Source organism: Ceratotherium simum, chromosome 25 (genome assembly GCF_057802395.1).
Source record: "Ceratotherium simum simum isolate JZ-2026a chromosome 25, ASM5780239v1, whole genome shotgun sequence".
NCBI lineage: Eukaryota > Metazoa > Chordata > Mammalia > Perissodactyla > Rhinocerotidae > Ceratotherium > Ceratotherium simum.
In genome coordinates, this window is record NC_141924.1 from 10,612,674 (window position 1) to 10,639,600 (window position 26,927).

The 26,927-nt window shown below is 39.1% G+C and overlaps 1 protein-coding gene across 1 annotated transcript in view; it reads left to right on the top strand.

The window, feature by feature from the left end:
* ENTHD1 (ENTH domain containing 1) overlaps positions 1-22,728 on the top strand; it is a 186,118-nt gene extending 163,390 nt beyond the window's left edge. The window contains exons 6-7 of the mRNA XM_004438027.3: positions 7,698-8,126; positions 21,454-22,728. Coding sequence (XP_004438084.1) covers positions 7,698-8,126; positions 21,454-22,058 — 1,034 coding nt within the window. The 3' untranslated portion in view covers positions 22,059-22,728. The remainder of the gene's footprint in view (positions 1-7,697; positions 8,127-21,453) is intronic.
* The last annotated feature ends 4,199 nt before the right edge of the window (positions 22,729-26,927 follow it).

Here is a 26,927-nt window from a genome sequence, read left to right on the forward strand (position 1 = left end):
CCCTTTTATTCTCTAGTCATACCCCTTGTCTTAAAGCCTATTTTATCTGATATTAATATAGCCACTCAGCTTTTTTATGCTTATTGTTTCATGGTATATCTTTTTAAATCTTTTTACTTTCAACTTATCTGTGACTTTGTTTTTAATCTGTCTTTTATATATAGCATGTAATTGGATCTTGTTTTTTATGCAGTCAGAAAGTTTATGCTTTGTAATTTGCATTTAGTATAATTACTGATATGGTTGGATTTAGGTCTACTGTTTTACTTTCTGCTTGTCCCATCTGTGTTTTGTTCCTCTTTTCTTTCTTTACTGCCTTCTTTTGGGCTAATTCAATATTTTTTAGAATTCCATTTTAATTTATCAATTGGCTTCTTAGTTATATCTCCTTGCATTAATTTGGTGGTTTCTCTAGGGATTAAATTGTATATTGTTAACTTTTTGGAGTCCCATTGTATCACCACTTCACATAAAGTGTAAGAATCTTGGAACTGTATAGGTCTAATTTACCACCCCATCATTTATGCTATAGTTGTAGTATAAATTATATATACATTTGTTGTAATACTTTATACACAGTGTTATAATTTTATACACAGTTTATATAATTTTAAAGTCACATATATTTTAAAGAAATTATGAAGAAAAATCATGTTTTATATTTACCTTCATATTTCTCATTTCTAGTAACTCTTCATTCCTTCTCAAAGATCCAACTTTCCATCTGGTATAATTTCTCTTCAACCTGAAGTACTTCCTTTGGAATTTCATGTTATAAAGGCCTGCAGCAGTTAATTCTCTTACCTTTTGTTCATCTGAACATATTTTTATTTTGCCTTCAATTTTGAAGGATATCATTGCTGGATATAGAATTCTACATTGACTGTTTTCTTTTCGTTTCAGCATTAAAATATGTATATATATTCCACTGTCTTCTGGCCTCTGTTGTTTCTGAGGAAAAGTCAGCTGTCATTCATATCATTCGTCCCTTCTGTGCAATGTATCATCTTTCTGTGGATACTTTGAATATTTTCTTTTTTATGTTTGGTTATCAGCAGTTTGACTATGATGGTAGTAGGTGTGGTTTCCTCTGTGGCTTTCTTTTTACTGGGTTTCCCAACCTACTTTCCAGTGCTGTGGTAGCTCCAAACCCCATCCTCTGGATCTTTAAGCCAGTGAGACTGTAGGTTTAGCCAAATTTTAGCACCTAGTGTAGAGCTGACTGGAACTCAGGTGATGAGTTGGAAAAACAGGAGACTCACCCAGCGCTCTTCCTTTCTTCCAGGTGTTGACCCCCTCCATTTCTGCCTGCTTTTGGTCACTCTCCTATACCTTCAGGTAGTTGGTATTTCATATATTATCTAGAGTTTCTAGCTGTCTACAGGAGAATTGGTCTGATAGGAACTACTCTGCCATTACTACAAAAATATAAAACAATAGAGAGAATTTAATATAAAGGATGTTGATTAGATATTAAAAAGTGATAACCAAGATATCATGGAGGTAGCAACTGCAGGGATAAACTACCAGCCCTAGGGCTGGAGGAGCAAAGGGAAGAGGTTGGAATTATAAAATTTAGCAGCTTGGGGGAAAGGCTCTGTGGGGTGGTGGCCCAAAACTCTGTGACCTGGGCCTCTTAGAAGAGGGTTCTGGCTGGCTGGTACTAATGTTATTAAGGGGACATAATAAGGCTGCTTCTACAAGAGTTGGGAAAAATGCAGACTAGAAAGAATGTTGCTGATGGAGTGAAGAAGCATTGCAAGTGTGGTGCTCATCAGGAGTAGGAAGCCAACAGGAAGGTGCAAGTCCTTTCTTCCTATTCCAACCTTCCTTCCAATCTCTCTGTAATACCTCCTGTTGGCAGAACCTAACAAAAAGTTAGCCGGTAAAGCAGAAATGTGGTTTGTGGTGTCCCAGCCCAGGATCACAAAGCTAACAGACATTAGCTTAATAATGGATACAGCCCATCCATTGGCTACTCAGCATCCATACACATTCTTTTACGTGTATTTGAACGGCCAAGCAACAAAAATGTTTCTAATTATTTTTTGTACAAATGGAGATCTTTTCCCCAAAATAACGATCCATAAAGTTCCCAGTCTTCCAAAGTACCTCATCCTCTCATTCCTGAGACTTTTTGGAGTTCCGTGATGAGAATCGGTTTCTTTCACATTCGCTTTCCCTCTGCAGGTATTTAGGGTTTTGCTTCTTCATTCCATCGACTTTTTCTTTTCTAACAATTTGTTGACATCTCTTATCTTTTGTTGTCCTCTCTTCTCTCCTGTTCTATTTGCCCTTCTATGTTTATACTTTTTTTATTCCACTTCTGTCATTTCAGGGGTTTTGGGAAGGAGAGGAAATAAATTAATATATCCTTTAGCAAATGCTGTTAATGCCCCACCCCATATTCTCTTGGCCTACCTCTGAGGACAGCTGCAGTCCTGGTGACCAGTTCCCATGTATGCTGAGAGTGCCTGTGTCTCTCTGCTTCTCTACTTGAGAGTTTTCTCTGGAGCCCTGAGACTTGTTCAGCCCAGGTGCGGGGCAGCCTAGAAGTGCCAAAGATTTAGTGCTTGTAGGGGCAACTCTCAACCAGTGAAAGCAAGAGTCATTGAATAAATATTCCACCTCCCCGTTCCTGAAAGGGGGACAATTCTGAGGCACTCAGCAGGATTGAATCTCGTTTGCCCACATTAGTAATCTGGTCATTAGTGCACTCTCTTGGCTTTTGTCCCTTTTCTCTCTTACCTTTCCCACTCCCTCACTTGTGCTCTTGGGATCAGCAACCACATCAGCTACCTGCATCCAAGTCTTTTCTCAGAGTCTGCTTTAGGGGGAACCCAAACTGAAACATGTCCAATTTACATGTTATACAAATTTGTACAGAAATACACACATTTTTTTTCCTGTGAAAAAGACCTATTTGCTTAACAAATATATTCTTTATGTTCACTCATTTCTTGAGAACCTACGGTCTCCTAGACATTGTAAAATTGAACTGGTAACTTGTATTATTAGTTATTTTTATGTGTTTATCGTACATATATTTTTGTGTTATATATTTGTATATGCAAGTATGTATATATATTCTTTCTTTCTTCCTTCCTTCCTTCCTTCCTACCTATCTATCTATATAAAATCCACCCTTGCTCTTAAATTCATTGACACTAGGAACTATGACTTCCACTTATGTATTTCTCCCGAGTCTAATGCAGTCCAGTGCAAACAGTAGGTGCTCAACAAGTGTTTCTTGATTAAGCATTCTTATTCTTAAGCTTCAAATACAGTATACATTGTTATATACAAAGTCAACACATAAAATTGATATTAGATAATTTTCATATTAAGGAATTACTAAATTTAACAAATATTTGCATACCTCCTATATGCAAAAGCATGGTGGAGGCTATGAAATCAGAATGCAGGAACTTAACATGATGTGTGATAGGTTCTATACAGCAAAAATTAGGTGAAAAAAATGAGTTCAAGAAATAAATATTTATTATTTCAGAGGAGGGAAGGATTAGGATTGAGTGAAAGACATGATTGGAAATAGCTTCTAGAAGTAGTAATTATTTGAGATGGGCCTTGAGGAATTGGTAGGATTTAAATAAGTAGAGAATGGGGACGGTGTTGCAGTGGTGGAGTGCAGAGTGAGAAATCAGTGGTAATAAAGATAAAGAAACATGATATAACGTGGAGAATGAAAATAAAGGGACCTGAATGAACATGGGGTATATGAGGAATGATGAGATGGCCTGACTGATGGTTAGTTTCCTGTTGAGTAGTGGATAGGAAATAAACAATGGAGGGCCTTTAAAACCCAAGGAATTTAGACTTTGTCACTGAAACAAGAGGGAGTTCTTGAAGGATTTTTGAACATGAACTATAATAACTAAAGTAGAGATTGAGTTGAAGAGGATTCGTTTAGCATGTTGCATAGAAAGAGCAAGGTGGAGCAAGGCTGATGGCATAGAGACCCAGTACACCTTGCTTTCTCAAATCTTCAGTCTTCTTCAGCTTTCTGTTTAAGTAAGCATTTTTCTCTTTTAGATAATCCTACTGTGCCTTTAGAATCAATTTTGATTCATTGTTGTGCTTTCTTCTTTTAGATCATAGTGTTTTATTCATTAAAAAGATTATCAGTTTAAAAAAAAAGTCTAAGCAACCAGACAATTGCATTCTGTTCTTCCTGGGACTACTGGGAAAGGGGGTCGATAGAAACAGGGTGACTTCAGTCTGGTTCGTTTCATTGAATTTTAAGTTGTTTTTGTTCTTTTGTAATTTTTTTTTTTTGTGTGAGGAACATCAGCCCTGAGCTAACATCCGTGCTAATCCTCCTCTTTTTTTTGCTGAGGAAGACCAGCTCTGAGCTAACATCTATTGCCAATCCTCCTCCTTTTTTCCTCCCCAAAGCCCCAGTAGATAGTTGTATGTCATAGTTGCACATCCTTCTAGTTGCTGTATGTGGGACGCAGCCTCAGCATGGCCAGAGAAGCAGTGCGTTGGTGCACGCCCGGGATCTGAACCCGGGCCGCCAGTAGCAGAGCATGCGCGCTTAACCGCTAAGCCACGGGGCCGGCCCAATGTTCTTTTGTAATTTTAAGCTTTCTACTAAACATTAAAATGATGGCTATACCGATGACTTTATAAATCCCAATTTTGAGATTTAGTGAGTGTTATGAATACTTTCATGAGAAAGTCATTATCATTCTGAATTATCTTAGTTTACATATTGCTAAATTTTGAGACAATTTCATTTCTTATAGAAAGACTTTTTCCCCATTTTTCTCACATAAAAAATGAAAGTTGGGGCCGGCCCAGTGGTGCAAGCGGTTAAGTGCGCGCGCCGCGCTCCGCTGCGGTGGCCCGGGGTTCGCCCGTTCAGATTCCGGGCGTGCACCAATGCACCGCTTGTTGGGCCATGCTGTGGTGGCGTCCTATATAAAGTGGAGGAAGATGGGCATGGATGTTAGCCCAGGGCCAGTCTTCCTCAGCAATAAAAGAGGAGGATGGGCAGATGTTAGCTCAGGGCTGATCTTCCTCACACACACACACACAAAAATGAAAGTCAATGGAAAAATACTTGACTGAAATCCACTTGTAAGGAATGCTTTTATGTGAATATGGCGATGTACACATGCGCTTTGGAATACCATCCGTCTAGTATGCTACTGCGAATGTATTACTATTTTTAACAGAACCTTTACCGACGAGATATAACTTGATTTATACAAATTAGGAATATTTTAGAAGTTACTTTCATCTACTAATTTTCTGTTTCCTTTAATCGTTATAAGTATTAAACTATATTCAATTAAAAAAAACAAAGGCATTACTTCTTTATCCTGTGCTTTGGTTCGTCCTTGTGCTCAACAAGCATTTGTTGAACACAGCCTATGGGAATCGCCCTGGGAGATGCTGGGATACAGAGATGACTCCAAGGACGGTCTCCTCAAGGAGGCTGTTTTCAGGAGGGGCCAGACTTGTAATAAATGATGAAGTGTCGTAATTACTCCCAGGCCTCCAAACAGGATATGGTAAGATAGACAATAGGGTAGGTTGAGGAAAGAAAAGGATCAGGGCAAGCTTTGTAGAGGAAGTGATACTTGAATTGAGTTGTAAAAGACAAAAAAGTTTGGAGATGAGAGGGTTGGAAAAAAATGGAACTCCTGGTAGAGATAGTGATGTAAGTTTCTTGAACTTTTGAATTCTGTGATATACCAGCAGCTTTTTTGCCCAGGCTAGCCTCCAACTGTGGATGGAAATGGAAAGGAAGGTTTTTAGAGTCAAAGAAAATTTGCTTTTCTTTAATAACTCAGAGCCTGAAAGTGATGATGATAACATGTAAGTGTGCCTTAGGAGGTGTGTCATGATGTACATTGTGATACATAAACACTTGATAGCGAATTACACAATTCCTGTATCAGCTTCTCTTTGGGGAGCTTCAAATGATATAATTACTTTTGCCCTCTCTCACCTAGTTATGCTTCTAATTTCATGACTTCTTCTATCTCTTTAAAAATAATTTTCTTTCCTTCCATATCAAACTTCAGATGAAACTATTTGAGAGCAAGCCCTAGCACTGAGAGTGCTGATAACAATTTGCATCTAGAAATTTGGACCAGGCTCATAATTTATAGATTCAATAGATATTCCTATATCAGACTCGCCTTAAATTTCAATCCCTTACAATTCTTTCAATTCCTTCTATTTTAATAAATATTATTTGTGTGTTATATTCCAGGTACTTTGTCTAGGTACCGTGGTGATATTAATGAATAAAATGAACAAAGATCCCTAAATTGGGTGTTCTGAGACTTAATTTCCAATGTGTGGGGGGATTTCCCCACACCTCCAACAATTCTCAGACACGAGCTGGGTATTCTACAACTCAACTCAGTTCTGACACTATCTACCTGAAGATAGCATCAGTTTCCACAGGTTAAGGGTTCAGTCCTACAAGACAACCCACCCCTCTACTTCAGACAGCATTCACAAGCCCAGGTTGTACTTCTGACCAACTGGCTGTAAGATCAGAGGTTCCCAAGACCAGCTCGTTGGGTTTGATTAACTTGCTAGAGTGGTTCACAGAACTCAGAGAAACATTTTACATACTAGAGTACTGGTTTATTATAAAAGGATCCAACTCAGGAACAACCATATGGAAGAGATGCATAGGGCAAGGCGTGGTGAAAGGGCACGGAGCTTCTATGCTCTCTCCAGGCTGGCCCCTCTCCCAGCACCTCCACCTGTTCACCAGCCTGGATGTTCTCCAAATCCTGTCCTCTTAGGTTTTTCTGGAGACTTCATTATATAGTCATGATTGATTAAATCACTGGCCATTGGCGACTAATTCAGCCTCCAGGCCCTCTCCCCTTCCTGGAGATTGGGGGTGGGACTGAAAGTTCCAATCCTCTAATCACCACCATCCTTAGGTGGGTTCAAAAATCACCTCATTAATGTAACAGGAGACACCTTTGTCACTCTGAACACTTAAGAAATTCTAAGGGTTTTGGGAGCTGTGAGTCAGGAATTGTGGAGGAAGACCAAAATATGTTTCTCATATATATTTGGTCCAGACCAATATGTATTTTTCTTATAAATCACAATATCGCAATCCTCGACCTGATGGAACTTACATTTTAGTAATCATCACAATGGCCCTGAAAGATTGCTTCTTTTCTCCCATGTAGACAAAGGATTTCTTAGAATTAGGCTGCTACCTATAGTCGTGATTTTCTTTCATAAGCATGGTATAGACACTAGGGCAAGAAGACATTTTTTATTTCAGGGGAAAGAGACTTTTTTATAGCTGGGGGTTCTGTAAGGATAGACCAGTATGATGTGGCATATTTTCTCTAGTTTACCTTGTGGAAAATGAAAGTTTGAAGGTACTAAAAATATAGTGGTTTCAGAGACAGATAAGTGGGTAAAGGAAGAAATATTTAAAGACCAGTTATTTGAAGCTTTCCTTGCCTTGTGCTTCAGTGAGGAGAGAGAGAGAAGGCAGCCACCAAATGATTAGTGCATGAGTTATAGCTTGGGAATGCTTTAAATAGACAGAATAGAAACATAGGAAGAAAGTAGAAATGACTAAATAGGAGAGGATTCTGTTATGGCATAAAAAAATCTGATTTATTAAAATTGCAACAGGTTTGAAATAGAGTATTTTCAGTTTTAGTGTTTGATTATAGTTCTTATTTGTTATTTTATGGATGCTGTGCCTCCTCCCTCCTTTTTTCTCTCAGAAAAAAGCCCATCTCTGCAGACAAATGCGAGTTTCGACAAGAAATCAGACAGTACCATTACAAATACTGTAATGGAAAACCCTTTGCAAACACCTCTAGCAAAACAGTCAGCTGCAAAAAGTTTTGAAACATTGACAACTTTACCAGCATTTTGGCCATCAAATCAAGAAGAGTTGATCAGCCCTAATTTAAGGCTATCAAAGTCAGATTCTACCTTCTATAACCAGGGCTCTGTAGAGACACTCTATGTCTCTCCCTCATTCAAAACATTTGACCCAGTGAAGGAGATGGCCATCAATAAGGACGATCAGAAACCAACACAGTCCAGCGCCGTTCAGATGGAGGAGGAAAGCCTCAAGACCTTAACCACATGGGGTGAGTCTACCAAAAAAAATCACAACCTAAAAGCCTGTTTTGAAGCATTCTTCTTTTACTTTCCTCTGCTTTCTGTCTGCTTTTTTTTTTCCCCCCTCCTTTCACTCTCCATCTAGTGATATTAAAATGTCCATGCCATAGAGGTACTTCTTGGTTGGGAAAGTGCCCCCCTTATTAAAGGGCTAATAGACAGTTCATCACTGTAAGTTACGAGTGCTTGATTGAAGCACAAGTTCTGAGCACTTTTGATGCAGAACAAATTAGAAAGAACTAGCATTAAATAAGAGCTTCCTGTTAGACATCTAGGTTACACTACTGTATGTGAAAAAGAATTGGTTATTATGTATATTGGTGTGTATATTACTGAGCAAGGGCTTGCCAGCTGATGCGCACAGGAGCCAGCACCATGGCACCGGCTTTTGAGGAAAGAAAAGGCTTTATTGTGAGGTCAATAACCAAGGAGACAGGAAGCAAGGCTCTCAAATCTGTCTCCCTGACCCAGGGTTTGGGGCGAAATTTAAGAGGTTAGGGGGAACAGGCTGGTATGTGGAATCACTGGCGGGGAAGGTTTTGATTGGAGGGCTTTAAACATTTATGGTAAGGTGTGGAAGGGGCTTTAACACCAGATCTTCCTAGACAACAGACCACTCGCTTCTGATGAGAGTCTGAGTTTCAAGTTCTGGTCAATGCGGGGAGAATCTTTGGTTCCAGTAGGGGGAGAATCTTTGGTTCTGGGTGTTATTTCAGATCAAGATTTTCTCCTCTGTATGCTCTCGCTACATGACTTGCATTTTTGGCTTGCCCCTGAAAAATAACCTTAACCTTCTGTTGATAAGATGGGGTCAGTTTGAACTGGTCCTAGAGGGCCCGTGGTTACATGTATACACACACAATATATATGTGTGTGTGTGTGCCTTTTTTTAAAAGGGCTGTGTACTGATTGGGTTGGAGAATCTCTTCCTTTTTCTGTCTTATAAAACATTAAGAGCGTTGCAATATTGTTTAGACTGGATGGTAAAAGATAAAGCCAGTTGAGATTCCAGATTGTTATCTGTCAGTTATTAAATTCTACATTTTATAATTATGCTTTCTTCTGTAAAGTTAATTAGTAAAAGAATAATTTGTTTGCTCATGCATTTTTCAAAGACTAAGTAGTTTTATTGGTTCTTATGTATAATAGTGCTTACTAGCTCATATAAATATAAAGTTTTTAATATAAATCTTTTAAACTGCCTCAAACTCAGGTCAAAATTACCATATAACTACAAACAATGGAAGCCAACATGTTGAGGTTAAAGAAATTTACCTTGGTGCTAGTAAGGTCAGTGAATAATAAGATTCTCCTTACTGCCCTTTCCAGAGTTTTGGGGAATTGAATAGCCTAAAACTAAAACTGATTCTTAGTTTTGTTACCAAATTAACTTTTCTGCTGAGACTGCTGATGTATAAACCAATTAGTACTGGTTATGATGACTCTGATGGCTTATGTGCATGGCTGACCCCTGGGAAGTTGTTACTTTTAGTTCATTTCTTTCACAAATATCACAAAAAGATAAATAAAATAGTTTATGGCCACTGCCTGTGTACCAAATATGCTTATTTATAAAAATTGGCAAGAAATTCCTCTAAAACCGGTTAGCAAGGAGGACTTTTGCTTCGACTTATAATGAAGTAGATAGTATTGGTCTAACTCTCCCACCAAAAATACTGGTTAAAGCTGGAAAACCATTAAAAGCTGGTTTGAAGTCATTGTAAGACAACCAAGGTAGAAAACGCATGATAGCTCAAGATCCTAGGGAAAAGGACTGTGGTAATGTGATATAATAAGAAATCTATATTTGGTCTTCATCCCTGGTTCCTGGCCAAAGCTTCTAAAACTCTCATAATTTCCTGAGTGATTGGGGTGAGAGGAGTGCCTTTTTGTTATTCATAATAAGCCTCTTCCGACCATACCTGAGTTTATGCTAATGAGATGAGTTTATGCTAATGAGGTGGGGGCTGGTGCCAGAGTAACCAACCAGGTAATTAGAGGGTTGGAACTTTCAGCCCCACCCCCTGACCTCCAGGGAGGAGAGAGGGGCTGGAGGTTGAGTTAATCACCAACGGCCAATAGTTTGATCAATCACGCCTGTGTAATAGAACCACCATAGAAACCCTAAACAGTGGGGTGTAGAGAGCTTCCAGGTTGGTGAACGCATGAAGGTTCTAGGAGGATGGCACTCCCAGAGAAGGCATGGAAGCCCTGTGCCTCTTCCCCATACCTTCCCTATGCATCTCTTTCATTAGGCTGTTCCTAAATTGTATCCTTTATGATAAGTCAGTAAGAGTAAGTAAAGCACTTTCCTGAGTTCTGTGAGCTATTGTAGCAAATTATCGAACCCAAGAAGAGGACCATGGGATCCCTCGATTTATAGCCAGCAGGTCAGAAATACAGGAGGCCTGGATTTGTGGTTGGTGTCTGAAGGGGGGGCAATCTTGAGGGATTAAGCCCTTAATCTCTGGGGTCTGCACTAACTCCAGGTAGTTAGCATCAGAATCAAGTTAAACTGTAGGATACCCAGTTGGTGTCCACAGAGAATGGGAGAAGTCCTTGGTGTGGGAAACACACACATTTGGTGTCAGGAGTGATGTGAGGAGAGTAGAAAACTAGTTTACTTTTTGTTGGTCCCACATTCACCTCAGTTTTCCCACCTTGGATCATTTGCCTGTTAGCAGAGCAGGATGATAGAAGCTGAGGGAAAATCAGAGGGCTGGGCTTTCCACAGTTTCACTGAGCTTGGGGGATAGGCTTGGAGTGTGAGGCTTCCAAGGTGGCAGGGACTCAAGGAGCCAACACTCCAGAGTGAGGGAATCACAGAGAAGAAAGTCCTAAAGTCTTTGTGTAATTTCTTACTGAAACACTTGCCTACTGCTGAGCTGCACATGTTCTGGATGAGATGCCAAGAAACTAAATGGGAGGCAGCTTCTAAGGGGCCAACATACTAGGAAGAGATGCTGATGATCTTGTGATGCTAGGAGACAGAGGTTGGAGTTCAGGAGATGCCAGATTGTAGGGGCTCTGGTAAATACTCCATACTTTCAGTTGGGACCTCTGACAGGCTACACCCTAAGCATCAGAACTGCACTCTAGGAGTAAAGACAAACCAGAAATAGGACAGTCCTCACAAATGCTGAAACCCAGCTTCAACTAGAGCCAAGTGGTTGCCGTGTATTACATCTGTCTTCTAGAAGACAATGAAATCCTCTTGAGAGCCACTACAATTTTTCATGCAAAGTTTTTGGCATTCAACAAAAAATTACCAGGCATACCAGGAAATGAATAAATGGCCAGAAATACAGGAGAACAACAGACAACAGAAATAGACCCACAGATAATCTAGATATTGAAGTTATAAGAGAGGTACTTTAAAATAATTATAATTTATATGATCAAGAAAACAGAGGAAAAGCTGGAGAATTTCATCAAAATACTAGTATCTATAAAAAAAAAGAATCAAATGAAAATTCCAGAGCTGAAAAATATAGTAGCTGCAATTAAGACCCTGAAGGTACTATTCAGTCCACATGGCCTGAGATGTCAAAAGAGAGAGTTCAGTGCTGGCAGAGAAGCTAGAAAGTTATGAGGGAAATCCTAAAAGAGAGGGAGACTCAGAAGGGGTGAATCCCATATTCTGTTTATAAACTTTTCCCAAGTTCTTGACTGACTACTAAACTATACATAGAGGGGAAGACCCTGGTGAGTCTGGTGCAAAAAAAAAAAAAAAAATGAAGAGCACTGGAAATTATAAATATGTGGGTAAATATAAAATACTATATATTTTATTTTTTATTCTAATTTTAAAAATACATATGACTGTTAAAAGCAAAAATTTTAATACTGTATTTTGGGTTTTAAAACATATGCAGCTGTAATACATATTACAACATAGCACAGAGAATGGCTGAATTGCACAGTTGTTAAGGGCACAGGTTCTGGAGTCACACTGCCTGGGTTGATAATCTCAGCGCAGCCACTACTTGTGTGACCTTAGGCCAGGCCCCTGACCCTCTGCATGTCAGTGTCTCCATCTATAGAACAGAGAGAGTGGTGGCACTGCCACCTAGAGCTGCTGTGGGGACTCCATGAACTGACAAACATAAAGTGCTTAGAGTGGGATCTGGTACTCAGTAAGTGCCATATAACAGTTTGCTATTATTACTCTAATGCCCATATATTTAGTTCCACTTTCAGAACTGTAGGACCTCAGCCCCCTCCTAACCCTCAAAATCCCCTCTGGTTATTTCCAAAAGAACCCCGGAGTTTCTCATTTATTCTCAGGAACAAGTAAACTCCTGTCCTTCCAGAAAGGGCATCCAGGCCGAGCAATAATATGGAGTTGTGACTGACCAAAGAGATTCTGGGGAGCTCCACTTCATTCTCCCTAGAGCAGCCAGAGTGGGCTGATGGCTGCTACTCCCCACTTAAACGGAGGACTGCTCGCCCTGTTCCTCAAGATCCTGCTCAGTCTCCCTTCTGCCTCTCTCAGCAGCCTGGTGTTCTTTCCGTTTGTCAAATAAACCAAGTTGCCTGACCACCTTTGTACTCTTGTTCTCTCTGACCAGAACACTCTGATCCACCCCTTCCCTAGTTCACACCTACTCATCCTTCAGAGGTCGGCTCAAACATCCCTTCTTCAAGATTTTCTGGCTCCCTCGATTATTTCAAATCTCCCCCAACTGTATGCTATCTTGGTATCCTATAATTATCCTTCCTGGTACTTATTGTCATTCTAATTAAATATAATTACATATTCATTAAGTTGTTTAATGCCCCCCCCCCTTAGTGGAATGTCAACTTCATGAGGAAGGGACCGTATCTGCCCTGTTTATTATTGTAACCCCAGCCCCAACCACAGTGCCCAGCACATAGTGGGTACTCAACATTTAATAAGTGAACTAAAAGCAGCTTAGTAAAGCAGGAATGGGAAGTATGCATGAAGAAGGAATAGAAGAAAACACTGGAAAATTAAGCCAGGCCAGGTGGTGAGGAGCCATGTGTGCCAGGTTATGAAGTATGGACTTTATTTTGAAGACAGTGCAAGTCACTGAAGGTTTTAAGCCAGGTAAGTGGCTGTATAAATGTGTTTTAGAAAAATTACTCTGTCAGGGAATGTGGAGGATTGATTTAGGGGGTGGGGTGAAACTGGAGACAGGGAGCACTTCAGAGGCGTGGTAGGAAAGAAAACTAGGTGAGAGATAGGAGACAAGAGAGGGCGAGGTAGAAGGAGATAGCCCAAGATGGAGCATGATCTGGGGAAGGCGGACTAGAATCCAGAACAGAAAGAAGGCCTGTCTCTAAGGAAGGAGGAGAGAGGATGTATCAAATGTGAGGGAAGGGTTTTGTTGTTTTTAATAATTTAAATGTATTGAGCCTTTGTGTGTGACACACGATGCATACATCACAGCCTCAGTATCTTACTGTCTGAGGTCACCTGCCAAGACTGAGGGTTTAGAGTGGTATAAGGGCTGTGAAGAGACTGGCAAAGATTTAGAATAGTCACTCTAGAGAGTGGAAGAAGGAGCTGATGAGACACCAAGAGGACCAGAAGAGGAAATCGCGATCATTTGTCGTGGTCCTGATTTGCAGGGTCCTGTACTTCCTCCAGTGGTGCTGAGCAGCCTGGGGACGGGAATGAAAAAGATAGATATTTGCATTGAAATAGGATTAGGACAGAGATTGGCATACTGCAGCCTCGGCTAAATCTGGCCCACTGCCTGTTTTTGTAAATAAAAAGTGTTATTGGAATACAACCACACTAATTGCTTTGCATATTTTCTTTGGCTGCTTTTGTGATACAACAGCAGAGCTGAGTAGTTGCAACAAGACTGTATGTCCCACAAAGCCTAAAATATTTACTATCTGGTCCTTTTCAGAACAGGTTTGCTGACTCCTGGATTAGGAATTAGCAACAGGTAAAGCAGAAAACACAGCAGCAAGGAGGTGTCAAGAAAGTGGTTCAAGTGATGGATACTGGGATTCTAGACTGGACAAGAAAGGAGGCAGCGCCAGGTGGGCATTGATAGAGTGAGAGGAAATAAAAGGATCATTGGATCTATGGTCTTAATGAGGCTAAAATGTAGATGTATTCAAAGGAATGGGAGGGCTGGAAGTAATCGAGAAGGAAAGTCATCTTGGAAAACAAGAGTTCAGAGGAGGGCCGTTGTGGGTGATGATGTCTTCTACGGAGTCCTCAGAGGAATGGCTGAAGGTCATTGTGGTTGAGGAATTTAAGAAATGAGGCTGGGATGGATGGCTCGTCTCCATGGATGCTGGATGATGGAGGATAGAGAAGATAGTATCTATTTCCTAGTTTTGTTTTAAGAAGTATTTGTTTGTAGGAAGGATCAAGGTTTGATGTTATAAAGTCTGGAGATAATGAGCTGGGCAAATTAAAAAATACTTGCACACTCATATCTTAGCAGATCTCAAATATCAGGGAGGCTGTCTAAGGTAGCCATCTTAATACACCTTAATATTTTTAGTGAATGAGAGGAATGGATTTAATGCAGCAACCTCCTTTGACCTTTTGATGCCAAATCACCCTGTCCCGAGAACAGCCCATTCCTTCTGCTCCTCCGTTTAAATTTTAAATTACTTATCTGTAGCTCAAACTATTCTTTTAGGTCATTATATAGTTTATCATGCACACTGAAAAGAAAAAAGGAGCTAGTAGATGCTTAGAAGCCAGATCTGGTGGCTGGCAGTTTTCATTATATTCTCATAAGCCACAGTTATAGTAAGGGTATTAGACTGCACTGGACTAGACTTTCTATTTTTTTGGAGGAAAAACATCTACTCTCTGCTTTCTCATGTTGGGATAGTGGTGGCATCCTCAATGGCTCCATCCTTTGTCCCGGTCTCATTGGTTCCATTTTCTCACTCTGACCCTCGGCAGTAGCTGTTCTGAACAGCTGTTTTTCAGTTCACCTTTGCCAGGGCAAGAAACCAAACGTGACACACACGCAAAAGACTCATTAACCATGCCTTTTTCCTTTTTTTCTACAAAAGGCTTTAGAGCCAGAACAATTAACAGTTTTCCTAAAAGATATGGGGAAAATGATAGAAAACAGTTCTGCAAAGCGTCTCAGCTAACCCTGAGCTGCTGGTCAGGCTGGTTCAGAGCACTGTGCAGAGCAGAGCATTGTCAGGGAAGTCACAGCCAAGGTGCCGCCCCGCCCCTGGCAACTCTTCTCGCTGTACAGCTCCTGCCTGCTGTTGTGCAGGCAAAAAGACACACTGATTTGATTTTTTAAATTCAGTGAACCAAGTTTATGCCTCATAGGTAAGTGAGAAAACTCATCTTTAGTCCATTAATCCAATTTTCCCATTAAAAATATAGCAAAAGTGATTTAGAGGCAGACTCATTAGCATTTCTTTCTAACCTTATGTTATTCCTAAATCTGTTTCTTTTATGTAGCTTATTTATAATAATGACATTAAAAATAAATTTTCGAGGCCAGCCAGGTGGCGTAGTGGTTAAGTTCGCACATTCTGCTTCAGCAGCCTGGGGTTCACAGGTTTGAATCCCAGGCACAGACCAATGCACCACTCATCAAGCCATGCTGTAGCGGCGTCCCACATACAAAATAGAGGAAGATGAGCACAGATGTTAGCTCAGAGCCAGTCTTCCTCAGCAAAAAGAGGAGGATTGGCAGCAGATGTTAGCTCAGGGCCAATATTCCTCACCAAAATAAATAAATAAATAAATTTGCAAATATCATTTTTTTAAAATTGAGATCTAATTCATGTACTGTAAAATGCATGCTTTTAAAATCTGTACAATTTAATGAGTTTTAGTATATTCTCTGAGTTGTGCAACCACCACCACTAATTCCAGAACATTTCATCACCCCAAAAAGTCGTGTGCCCATTAGCAGTCACTCCCCATTACTCTCTCCCCCTAACTCCTGCAACCGCTAATCTGCTTTCTGCAGATTCTGCAAATCTGCAAATCTATGGATTTGCCTGTTTTGGACATTTCATGTAATGAACTCATACAATATGTGGCTTTTGTGTCTGGCTTCTTTCACTTAGCATAATGTTTTCAAGGTTCATCCATGTTGTAGCATGTATCAGTACATCATTCCTTTTAGTGGCCGAATAGTATTCCATTGTATAGATAAACACATTTTATTTATCCATTCATTGGTTGATGGGCATTTGAGTTCTTTTCACTTTTGGCTATTAAGAATAATTCTGCTATGAATATTTGTGTCAGTTGTACCATTTTTAAACCACAGAACAAAATCAGAATATTTTAATTCATATGTATAGTTAACTTGACAGTCATTATATATCAGCTAGGAAGACTGAAAAGAGATGAATCAGAGAATGAAAAAAAATCTCTGTTTTACAATGAACTGTTAAAAGTGTTTAGTTGACCAAAGACCTGCTGCTCACAAAGAATTTACATCTACAGCTACAGCTAAAGAGAGTTTTAAAATATTTCTAGAAATGTATTTGTCATTTTATTTTTGCAGCACAGTTCTTCTAAATGCTTTTTAAGTTTAAAGTTGTAATACAGTAATTAACTGGTCCAGTGTTATTCATGAATATAAAATGTTAGAGATAACACATCAGCGTTTGGAATAATTTTATGAGTGCTATCTTCAAACAAGTGCAGCATTAATTGGCATGCATGTATCACACAAGGAAATTTTAAAATACAGCCATTTATTGCAGCCTGTTTGCAGTATTTGCTGCATCTCAGCTCTGGTGGGTAGACTGCATGACGGAGATGAATGTTAACAAGATGCCCAAATAACTTCTGAAGTGAGCCGGAGACGGGTAACTGAACAGGCAGGGAGAGGCGCCCTGCAGTGCAGCCTGAAGTGTCTGGTACAGCTGTGGCGTGTTTGGAAACAAGAGTAAATTGGCGTGCAGCGATTAGAGATGAAGTGGCTTTTATGAGCAAAAGCATCATGGAGCCTAGGAATCAAAGCTGCACAACTGTAAACAATGATAAGCTATTTAGTCAGCAGTTGTAGCTACAAAGCAAAGATAGGTGGACATACAGTAGAAAGCAGCGTCCCAAACATTAGCATGCTTCAGAAACATCTGGAGGCTTCTCAGAACTCAGTTTTCAGAGCCTACCCCCCAGTTTCTGATTCATTTGTTCTGGGGTGGGGCCCAAGAACTCCATTTCTAACAAATTCCCAGATGCTGCTGCTGCTGCTGGTTCAGGAACCACACTTTGAGAACCACGAGCATCAAGTTAAATACCAGGTATTTTAATCATATCATATATACGTGACTAACATAACTGTGTTATCTTTAAATATGTAAGATAACACTGTATTAATATTTGTCTCAAATAATATTTTCCTCCTGGCCTACTTAAGTGTTTCTTATTAAATCATCTTATTAAATCAATCTTACTAAATCATTAGACCCAGAGTGAACTATTCCTAGAATAGTTTCTTAGTACTCTAACAGATATATTTTGGGTCCTAGAATCTTAGACTCTCATTAAAGACATATAGTTCCGTCACCTGATGCATAGATCTTGCCTGAAACATTCCTGCCAAATGGTCCTTCAGGCTGTGCATCAGCTCCATGAGTATCAAGAAACTCACCATTTCCCAAAGCAGCTCATTTCGTGTGTGGAAAACCATGACTATTGGAAATTTTCTTTTTTTAATTGGGCTAAAATCTGTTTTCCTATAACTTGCACCTGTTGACCCCAGTTCTAACTCATGCACAGTATATGAAATGTAAGATAAATATTATTAAGATTTTGTGACTATCTTCAAATAATTAAATAGAGCCTCTCACCCTTTCTCCCACTCTCCCTTTTTGGGTAAATATTTGCATATTCATCAGCTATTCCTTATAGATAAGATGTCAAGTCCCCTCACCATCCTGCTTGCCTGCCTTCTAAATTTTATACCGAGAATTTAACAATTCTGTAATAGAGTAGAAATAATGATAATATAGTGGAATGGTGTGGACAGTATAGCGTGGTGGTTTAGATGATATGCTGTGACATCAGAGATTGAATTTGAGTCTCATCTCTGCCGCTTTTTAGCCTTGTGATGTTGGGAAAATTTTTGAGCCTGTTTGAGATTCCTTTGCCTCTTGTTTAAAATAGGGTATAAAACCTACTCCACATGTTATTATTGGAGGGTGGTGCTAAATAAAGAGAACTAGAGAACAGCTATTTGAAAAGCAGTTAAATCCTTAGACTTCTCCTCCTTGCCAAACACATGAACAATTGCCCTGAATACCCACCCACTCCCACAACCTCTGGCAGAAGTCTGGAGATCTGTTTTCTGGAGAAGTTAGATGGATGGTCTCTGAAATGAGAGGTGCTAGGTATAGTTGAGCATGTGGGTCCTGTAACAATCACTATAGGATTAATGACCACATGCAAACCAAATACTGACTGCTGAGAGCTCCAGGCCCCACTCCCTACTAGTCTCCCAGCGCAATGGAGCCAGATCCTTACCTTCTCAGCAGGAGATAGGAAAACTGTTCTCACCAGAACCTAACCCCCTCAGAGGAAGGAATTAAAGATATTGACATTAGTGGTTCCCCAACAAATGACCCACCCAAATGACTATATAATTATAATAGCAGAAATTAACAACTCAGTGGTAGGATTGGAAGCTAAAGTTGACGAAATCTCTAAGGAAGTAGAGCACAAAAACAAAGGTAGGGAAAATGGAGAGAAAAATAGGAAGATTAGAGGACTAGCCCCAGAGATCTAACATCTGAACAAGAGGAGGTTCAGAAGGGAGAACAGAGAAAACAGAGAGGAGAAAATAATTGATGAAAGAATTCAAGAAAATGTTCTAAAGCTGAAGGAAACAAGTTGTCTGATTAAGTCAGTTGACTTTTGAGCCAGCCCTGATGGCTTAGTGGTTAAAGTTCAGTGTGCTCCACTTCGGCAGCCCCGGTTCAGTTCCCAGTCACGGAACCACACCACTCGTCTGTCAGTAGCCATGCTGTGGCAGCAGCTCACATAGAAGAACTAGAAGGACTTACAACTAGAATATACTACTATGTACTGGGGCTTTGGGGAGGGAAAAAAAAAGAGGAAGACTGGCAACAGATGTTAGCTCAGGGTGAATCTTTCCCAGCAAAAAAAAAAGTCAGTTGACAGTCAGTTGACCTCAGTGAATGAAAATAGTCCCCCTCAGGGCACGTGGAGAAGCTATAGAGTACTGGGGACAAAGAGGAAATTCTGTAATACTTCAGAGATAAAGCAGGTTATATACAATGAATAAGAATTAGAATGGCTCCAATTCCTGAGCAACAAAACAGGGAGCAAAAAGACAGTGGAATTTTGCCTTCAAAATTCTGAAAGAAAAGGATTCCCGACCTAGAATTCTTTATCTAACCAAACTATTATTAAGCCTAAAAGTAGGATACAGACATTTCAGACACGCAAGTTCTCAAAACTTCTCATGTATCCTTTTTCAATGCACTACTGGAGAATGGGCTACTCCAAAATGAGAGTAAACCAAGGAGGATGGTGAAGGGACCTGTCAGACGACAGCTGTGGTCCAAATGGCACTCCCAGCTCAGAGTGTGGCAGTGTTACTCGGGACACAGATACGTTGAGGCTGTCGTCATTGGCTGCCCGTGACAGTCAGACCTCTTTTAATCCAAGCACAGCCTGGATGAGCCTGAACTAGATTCTTAAGTGTATGTGTCTTGCCTTGACCATGTGCTGATGAAGTTCCTATTTTCCTTTCTGTGTCCTGCTGCTGCATCAGCTGAGAATACTCATTTCACCCCAAAAAAGGTTTATGATTAGAATTTTTCCTGAGAACTGGAGATAGGCCTCAGAGAGCTTTGAGGCAGAAAATAGAAGCTGCCAACCATGGTTACAGGAGGTCCAGTTTAGTTTAGAGGGACATGAATATGTGAAACAAATAAAATAGTACAGACAGGTAAGTCATATGTGCTGAGTGCTAAGCATTAATTTCCCTGTTTTGACTTATAATGAATGTTTTTTTTTTTTTAGTGGCAAGTCCAGAGTTAGTTGCAAAGACTTTAGAACTGGATTTTGCCAGTTTGTACCACCTAATACGTAAACAAACGTAAATAGATATTCCAAGGAGACAAGAAAAAGTTCTGTGTCCAAGAAAGTTTGGAAAACACTTGAATAAATTACTATAGATTTCTTAGAGCTTTAAATGTGCTAATGAACATTGTTAATCTCCTAATGGGAAGCACATATGCAATTGCCCAGTCTTATTTGACTTCAGAGCCCTGTTTTCACAAAACATCTTTTTACATCTTAAGGAACACAGTTTGGAATGTAATGATTTAGAATGAAGTGTGAAAGAAGAGATTTAATATGATTTTGCCTGAAAGGAAGTTAAAATGTTATCAAATCTTTAATTTGATGGAAAACAGGTTTAGAATGCTTTTTATTTTACTTATAGTTTCTTGGTGAAAAAAATAATTATATCTGTACATGTGCTAAAGTGTTCTGGATCTCAGATGGGTTGCACTTCAGTCTTGACTATATCTGACCATGGAGAGAAAAAGATTTGTTTCACAACTTTTGGGTACTTGTAGTTGGATGTTCATTTTGTCATAATATTCTCTGTAGAAAAAAAAAGATGAAGGAATCTAAGTTACGGGTTTTTCAGACTTTCTACTTTAAATGCCAACTTAAAATGCTGGCGGTCAGTAGAATAGGGTATAATACTTTACTTTTCTTCTTTCTCTGGTAAGTGTAGTGTAAAAATATGTTGGGCAAAGTTTGCAAGTCAAGATAAATATTGATAATTCTATTTTAGTTTCATTTCCATGGTGTTATTGACATATAATACATCTTTAGATTTTATCTATTTCCTGCTTTGGGGTTTTTTTAGGCTTATTATGAATATTTAATGTATGAAATTCTGAGTAGTTGTTTTATGTTGAGACCTTCCAGACAGGATTTTTTTTTTTTTTTTTTGTGAGAAAGATCAGCCCTGAGCTAACATCCATGCCAATCCTCCTCTTTTTGCTGAGGAAGACTGGCTCTGAGCTAACATCTATTGCCAACGCTCCTCCTTTTTTTTCCTCCCCCCAAAGGCCCAGTAGATAGTTGTATGTCATAGTTGCACATCCTTCTAGTTGCTGTATGCGGGATGCAGCCTCAGCGTGGCCAGAGAAGCGGTGCGTCGGTGCGCGCTGGGATCCAAACCCGGGCTGCGAGTAGCGGAGCACGCGCACTTCACCGCTAAGCCACAGGCCGGCCCCCAGGATTTTACATTGTAAAATTATTTTAGCTATTACTCTCCTTTGTGTGTTGCATAATCTTTCTCTCTCATTTATATGTTTCAGTTTCAACGACCTCTGAGAGAACATCCTCTTTTTCTGCTTTATCCTTGTCATCTCCTGGTTCAGCCTCACCAGAGAAATCAGTTCATCTCTTACCCCCGATTTTGGCCGAACCTTCCTTCTGGACTTTGTCCCATCAACAATCTTCTTCTGCCTCCTTTAAAGATAAAGATAAGACAGCCAGGGCTCATCACCCCTTTGCTCCTAGGGGCCCAGTGTCTTCTGATGAAGAAGAAAACAACAACCTCAATGTACTGGAAATTCTTCCAGATAATTCTGATTCTGCACAAAAGAAGACAAGTCTTATTTCCAGCAATAATTGGATAGAGTTTTCCACCCAAAATGTAGGCCACTTCACCTCTGTGTCCTATTCTGGTTTTCAGACAACCAAAGGCCTGCCTAGGGAGCCTGAAGCAAACAATTCCATTGAAGTTCTTCTAGGGGAGGTAAAAAATGCGATAGTCAAATTACACGAAGATCTGAGCATGGTGTTACAAGAACTTAACGCCATCAATAGCCATCTGGTAAGCATAAATGGGACTAGTCCTCAAATAAGCAAGTCTTTGCAGGTTCCCCAGTCTTCTGAGGGGAACTCAGATCCAATCTAATCATCTCAATAGCTATTTTTGATAGAACTCATGAGATGCCACTTCCCAAAGACTAAGAAGTTAACCTTGTATAGATTCTCATTACTATGGCAAAAATACAGTGATGGTTTGATTTTTTCCTTGTCAGGTTTATTAACAAGTACCTTTCAAACCAATAAATTCATTTGGGTAGTTTATTTTTTAAAGAGAAAAAGTCTCCCCTTTGATAATATCTTCATATTTAAATATTAGTTCATTTGAAACTGAAGAGAATTTATTTTTTCATTCTCTGTACTTTACCTCAAAGTACGTTAAACATTAGTGAAATTTGTGGTAAGACCTCAAACTGCAAGTGACTATTCTAGATCTTTTGGATAAGTAGGCAGTAAAAAGCCCTTTATTTTTCAACTCTATGGAGCTTCATTGTTAACAAGCCTTTGCCTTGACTGAGATGGGTTGAGTCTGGGGTATACATGTCACATGTTCTCATGTCAAGTTTCAGGTTCTGCAAACCAAGGGCCAGAAATCTTCTTTCTCTTCTTGTGGATGCCACAGCTGGTTGGGAGTTAAGTTGAGACAAGTAGGATATGAAACAGATGTTTTTATTGTTAATGTATATTGCAAAGTGAATTCAAATGCATACTGTTTTTTTCTTGTATTTCAGAAAATAAATTTGATATTTTTCATTGTATGTGTATCTTTTTAATTTACTGAGACAGCCCTTCAAATAGAAATGTCTCAATTATTATATTTATGGGCCAAGTGATCTAGTTTGGGGATGATAGAACAGGGCTTCTCAGCCCTGCTGCACATAGAATCACCAGAGAAGATTCTATTTTGTTTTATATTTATTTGAGAGAATGGTGTAAGGGGGTCCATGTTCCCATCACTCAATTTCAATAATTACCAACTAAAGGCTAAATTATGTATTTAGCCTGATTATTTTGAAGAAATATGGGACATTTAAAAAATATTCTAATGCCTGGGTGTCACTCCTAATCCAAAACTGATTTTCATCACACAAACTGGGTTAAGAACAAGAGGGAACTGTCAGTGCAAAGACCCTAAAGTAGGAGGATATTTGATGTGTCGAGGAATGTCAACGAGACCAGTGTGCAGTGAGGAAAGGGGAGAGGAGTAGGAGATTTGAGGTCATGGAGGAAAAAGCAGGGAGCAGTGCCAGATGATATGGGCTCTTGAAAACCGTTGTTAGAGATTTTGGCTTTTCCTCTGTGAAATAAAAATGATGACAGGAGTTTAGGGTGAGAAATGACATGATGTGACTTATATTCTAAATGATCACTTTGGCTTGGTGGGGCAAGGGATGCCGGGAGTGGGGTGAGGCAGGTAAGCCAGTTAGAGGGCTACTGCGGTTATCCAGATAAGAGCTGATGGTGGCTCAAACCAGGGTGGGCATAGTGAAGGTAAGTGAGAAGTCATTAGTTTGGGGATTTGCTGATGGATTAGATAAAATATATGAGAGAAAGAGAGGAGTCAAAAATGAATTCAAGATATTGGACTGAGCAACTGAACTTCAAGATGAAGTTGCCATCAACTTCAAGATGAGGACGGTTACAGATAGAGAAAATTTTGAGGCATTCATTTTTGGATAGGTTAAATTTCAGATGTCTGTTAGATATTCATGTGGAGATGCCAAGTAGGCAGTTGGATATAAGAGTTCAGTTTGAGAGAGAGGTCTAGATTGGAGTGGAGGCTGGGAGTTAGTAATTGGTTGTTATTTAAAGCTATGAGACTGGACAAAATCACCAAGGGAATGAGTGTAATAGTAGAGAGAAGTTGAAGGCCTAAGCCCTGAGGCATTCTAATATAAAGAGACCAGGAAGAAATTGAGGAACCAATGAAGGAGGCTGAGAAGGAGCCACCACTGAGGTAAGAACAAAACAATAGTGTGTGGTGTTTGGAAGCCAAGAGTGTTTTTCTGTTCTTAGCACTTTTCTCTTCCATATGATTTCAGAAGCACCTTGTCAAGTTCTTTCTAAAGCCCTATTAGATTTTGATCAAAGTTGCTTTAAATCTGTTAATCAATTTGGGGACATTTTTACAAATTTAATCTTCCAATCCATGAGAACAGTATATCTCTACATTTAAATAGGTCTATTCTTATAAATTTTATAAGTTTAGCCATCCAGTCCATGAACTTAGTATATCTCTGTGTTCATATAGGTCTTCTCTTAATGTTTCTCAATAAACTCATAATTTCCCCCACGGAGGACTTCTATTCTTTTTTAAAGATTTAATCCTTCATTCTTGATATTTTTATGCTGTTGTAAATGCTACCCTTTTTACCAGTTTTTAAGTTTTAGGACAGAACAGTTGAAAGAAATGTTCAAATGTACAGTTGTACATTGCACATGCATATGCCCTTTACCTACAATCACCAGTTCTCAACATTTTGCCATATTTTCTTATCTCCCTCTCTTGCTAAACATGTTTATGTCAATATACACATTATGTAGATAGGATAGATAGATAGACAGACAGACAGACAGACAGGCACACAGTTAACCAATTCTCTCTTCAGCTGTGTCTAATCTGTTGTTAAACCTTCCTATCAGGTTTTTCATACAATTATTGTATTTTTTATTTCTAGAATTCTACTTGGTTTTTTAAAAATCTGTTATATTACTTTTTATAATTTAATGCTTCTTGCAGATAGTCTCAGGCATGTCTTTACTAGTAAAAATAGCAAGCAAACTAGTATAAAATTCTTACTAGTAAAAATAGTAAGTAAATTAGAGAGTATTCTTGCTAGCAAATTATTAAGAATGGTTTAATATATGCATTTAAGGCTATAAGTTTTTTATATAGCTGCAACCCACAAATTTTTAAAAATTGAGATATAATTCACATACTATAAGATTTACCCTTTTAGGGTGTACAATTCAGTAGTTTTAGTATATTCATAAGGTTGTACAGCCATCACCACTATCTAATTCTAGAACATTCTCATCACCACAAAAAGGCATCCCATACTTGTTAGTAGCTACATCCTATTCCCCATCCTACAAGCCCCTGGAAACCACTAATCTACTTTCTCTCTCCATGAATTTGCCTATTCTGGATATTTCATATAAATGGAATCATATGTGACTTTTAGCATCTGGCTTCTTTCACTTAGCATACTGTTTTTGAGGTTCATCCATGTTGTAGTATCAGTACTTCATTCCTTTTTATAATTGAATAATATTGCATTATATGGATATACCACATTTTGTTTATCCATTCATCAATTAATAGACATTTGGGTTGTTTACACTTCTGGGCTGTTAGGAATAATGCTGCTATGAACATTTGTGTGAATGTATGTTTTCAGTTCTCTTGGCATATACTTGGGAGTGGAATTGCTGGGTCATATGATAAGTGTTATGTTTAACTTTTTGAGGAATTGCCAAACTATTTTCTGAAGTGCCTGCATCATTTTACCAGAAATTTTGGTATGTAATATTTTCATTGTCCTTTGGCTCAAAATATATTCTAATTCCTATCATGAAGAAGTTCAGAAGTATATTTCTTAATTTCCAAGTGTATTAGACTCTCTGATAATTCTAACATCTAGAGTTTTTGTGGGTCTATTTTTGTTATCTGTTGTCTTGCTGATTTGTGCTCGTGATGTTAGGTTTCCTTGTGTACCTCATTATCTTTGACTACGTGCTGGTCATGACACTTGAAAATTTATTTGTATGATTAATACAAGAATTTGTTTTTTTGCTTCTGCCAAGTGTCTGGTGCTCGTGCACCACCATACTGGCTAGATAAATCAAGGTCATGGCTTGAAGTTTTCTAGAATATGCACATTATCCCAGACTTAAATTCCTCATAAAGGTTCATCTCCAATTCATTCTTACTGGGTAGCCATTGGGGTTCCACTTGGTGGAAGGAGCATCTCTTGTTAGACTTCCCACCTTGTGTGAGGTGATTTCTGTTCCTATCACCTTTCAAGGTCATCAAAATGAAAGTTGGAATTTGTTGAACCCAACAAATGCCCTTAGAGAAAAATGGCTTCTGTGATCTTTTACCTATCAGGTCTCTATCTTGAGTACTTGTTATTCAAAAGACTGTACCAGGCCCTGGGGATCCAATGGTGAGCAAAACCAGATACAGTTCCTGTCCTCACAGAGCTTGAGTTCTAGAGTTCTGGAGAAATTTGATAGATTAATCCAATTCTTTTTTTTTTTTTTTTTTTTAATGTAAAAGGCTAGTGGTTCTGGCAAAGGGTATGTAGGATTTGACCTGGTGAAGGAGTTCAGGGAGGATTTATCTAAGGAAGTAACTTAAGCTAAAATATGAATTCCAGGATTACTGAAGTGATGCCACTAATGACCTATTGGGCAAGTAAACCTCTTTATGAAATAAAATAGAGCGTAAAATAAGGATGAAATCTGAAGACGTCATCTGTTGGCTTTCTTCATACATCTGGGAGATCCACCAATGGACCCTTAGGGGATGGTAGGATGCAATATCTCCTTGTTGTACTGGCTATAACGTTTCTTAGCCATACATTGCTAAGAGTGGAAAAGCAAAAACCTCCAGAGGAGACGGCTGCCTCCCCCCGCCCCTTCACAAGAAGGTTCTGAACTAGGTGTCTGGAAATTTGCTCAGAGAAACCCCATTAATAACTGAGGCAACAAAAACCACCCCTTTGAGAAGCTACCTCACTTTCTCTGTGCTGCTTCCACGCACGTAGGAACCACAGATTGTAACTGGGTCTTACATAGCTCATATATTTTAATTCAGCCATTTGTTAATTAGCATAATTAACAAGCACTTATTTGAGTTTCTATTTAGCCAACTCCATTAAATGAATAGAACAAACTTGGCTTAAATTAAGAGTGGGTATATTCTGACTGACTTTGTAATTATCTCAGAATA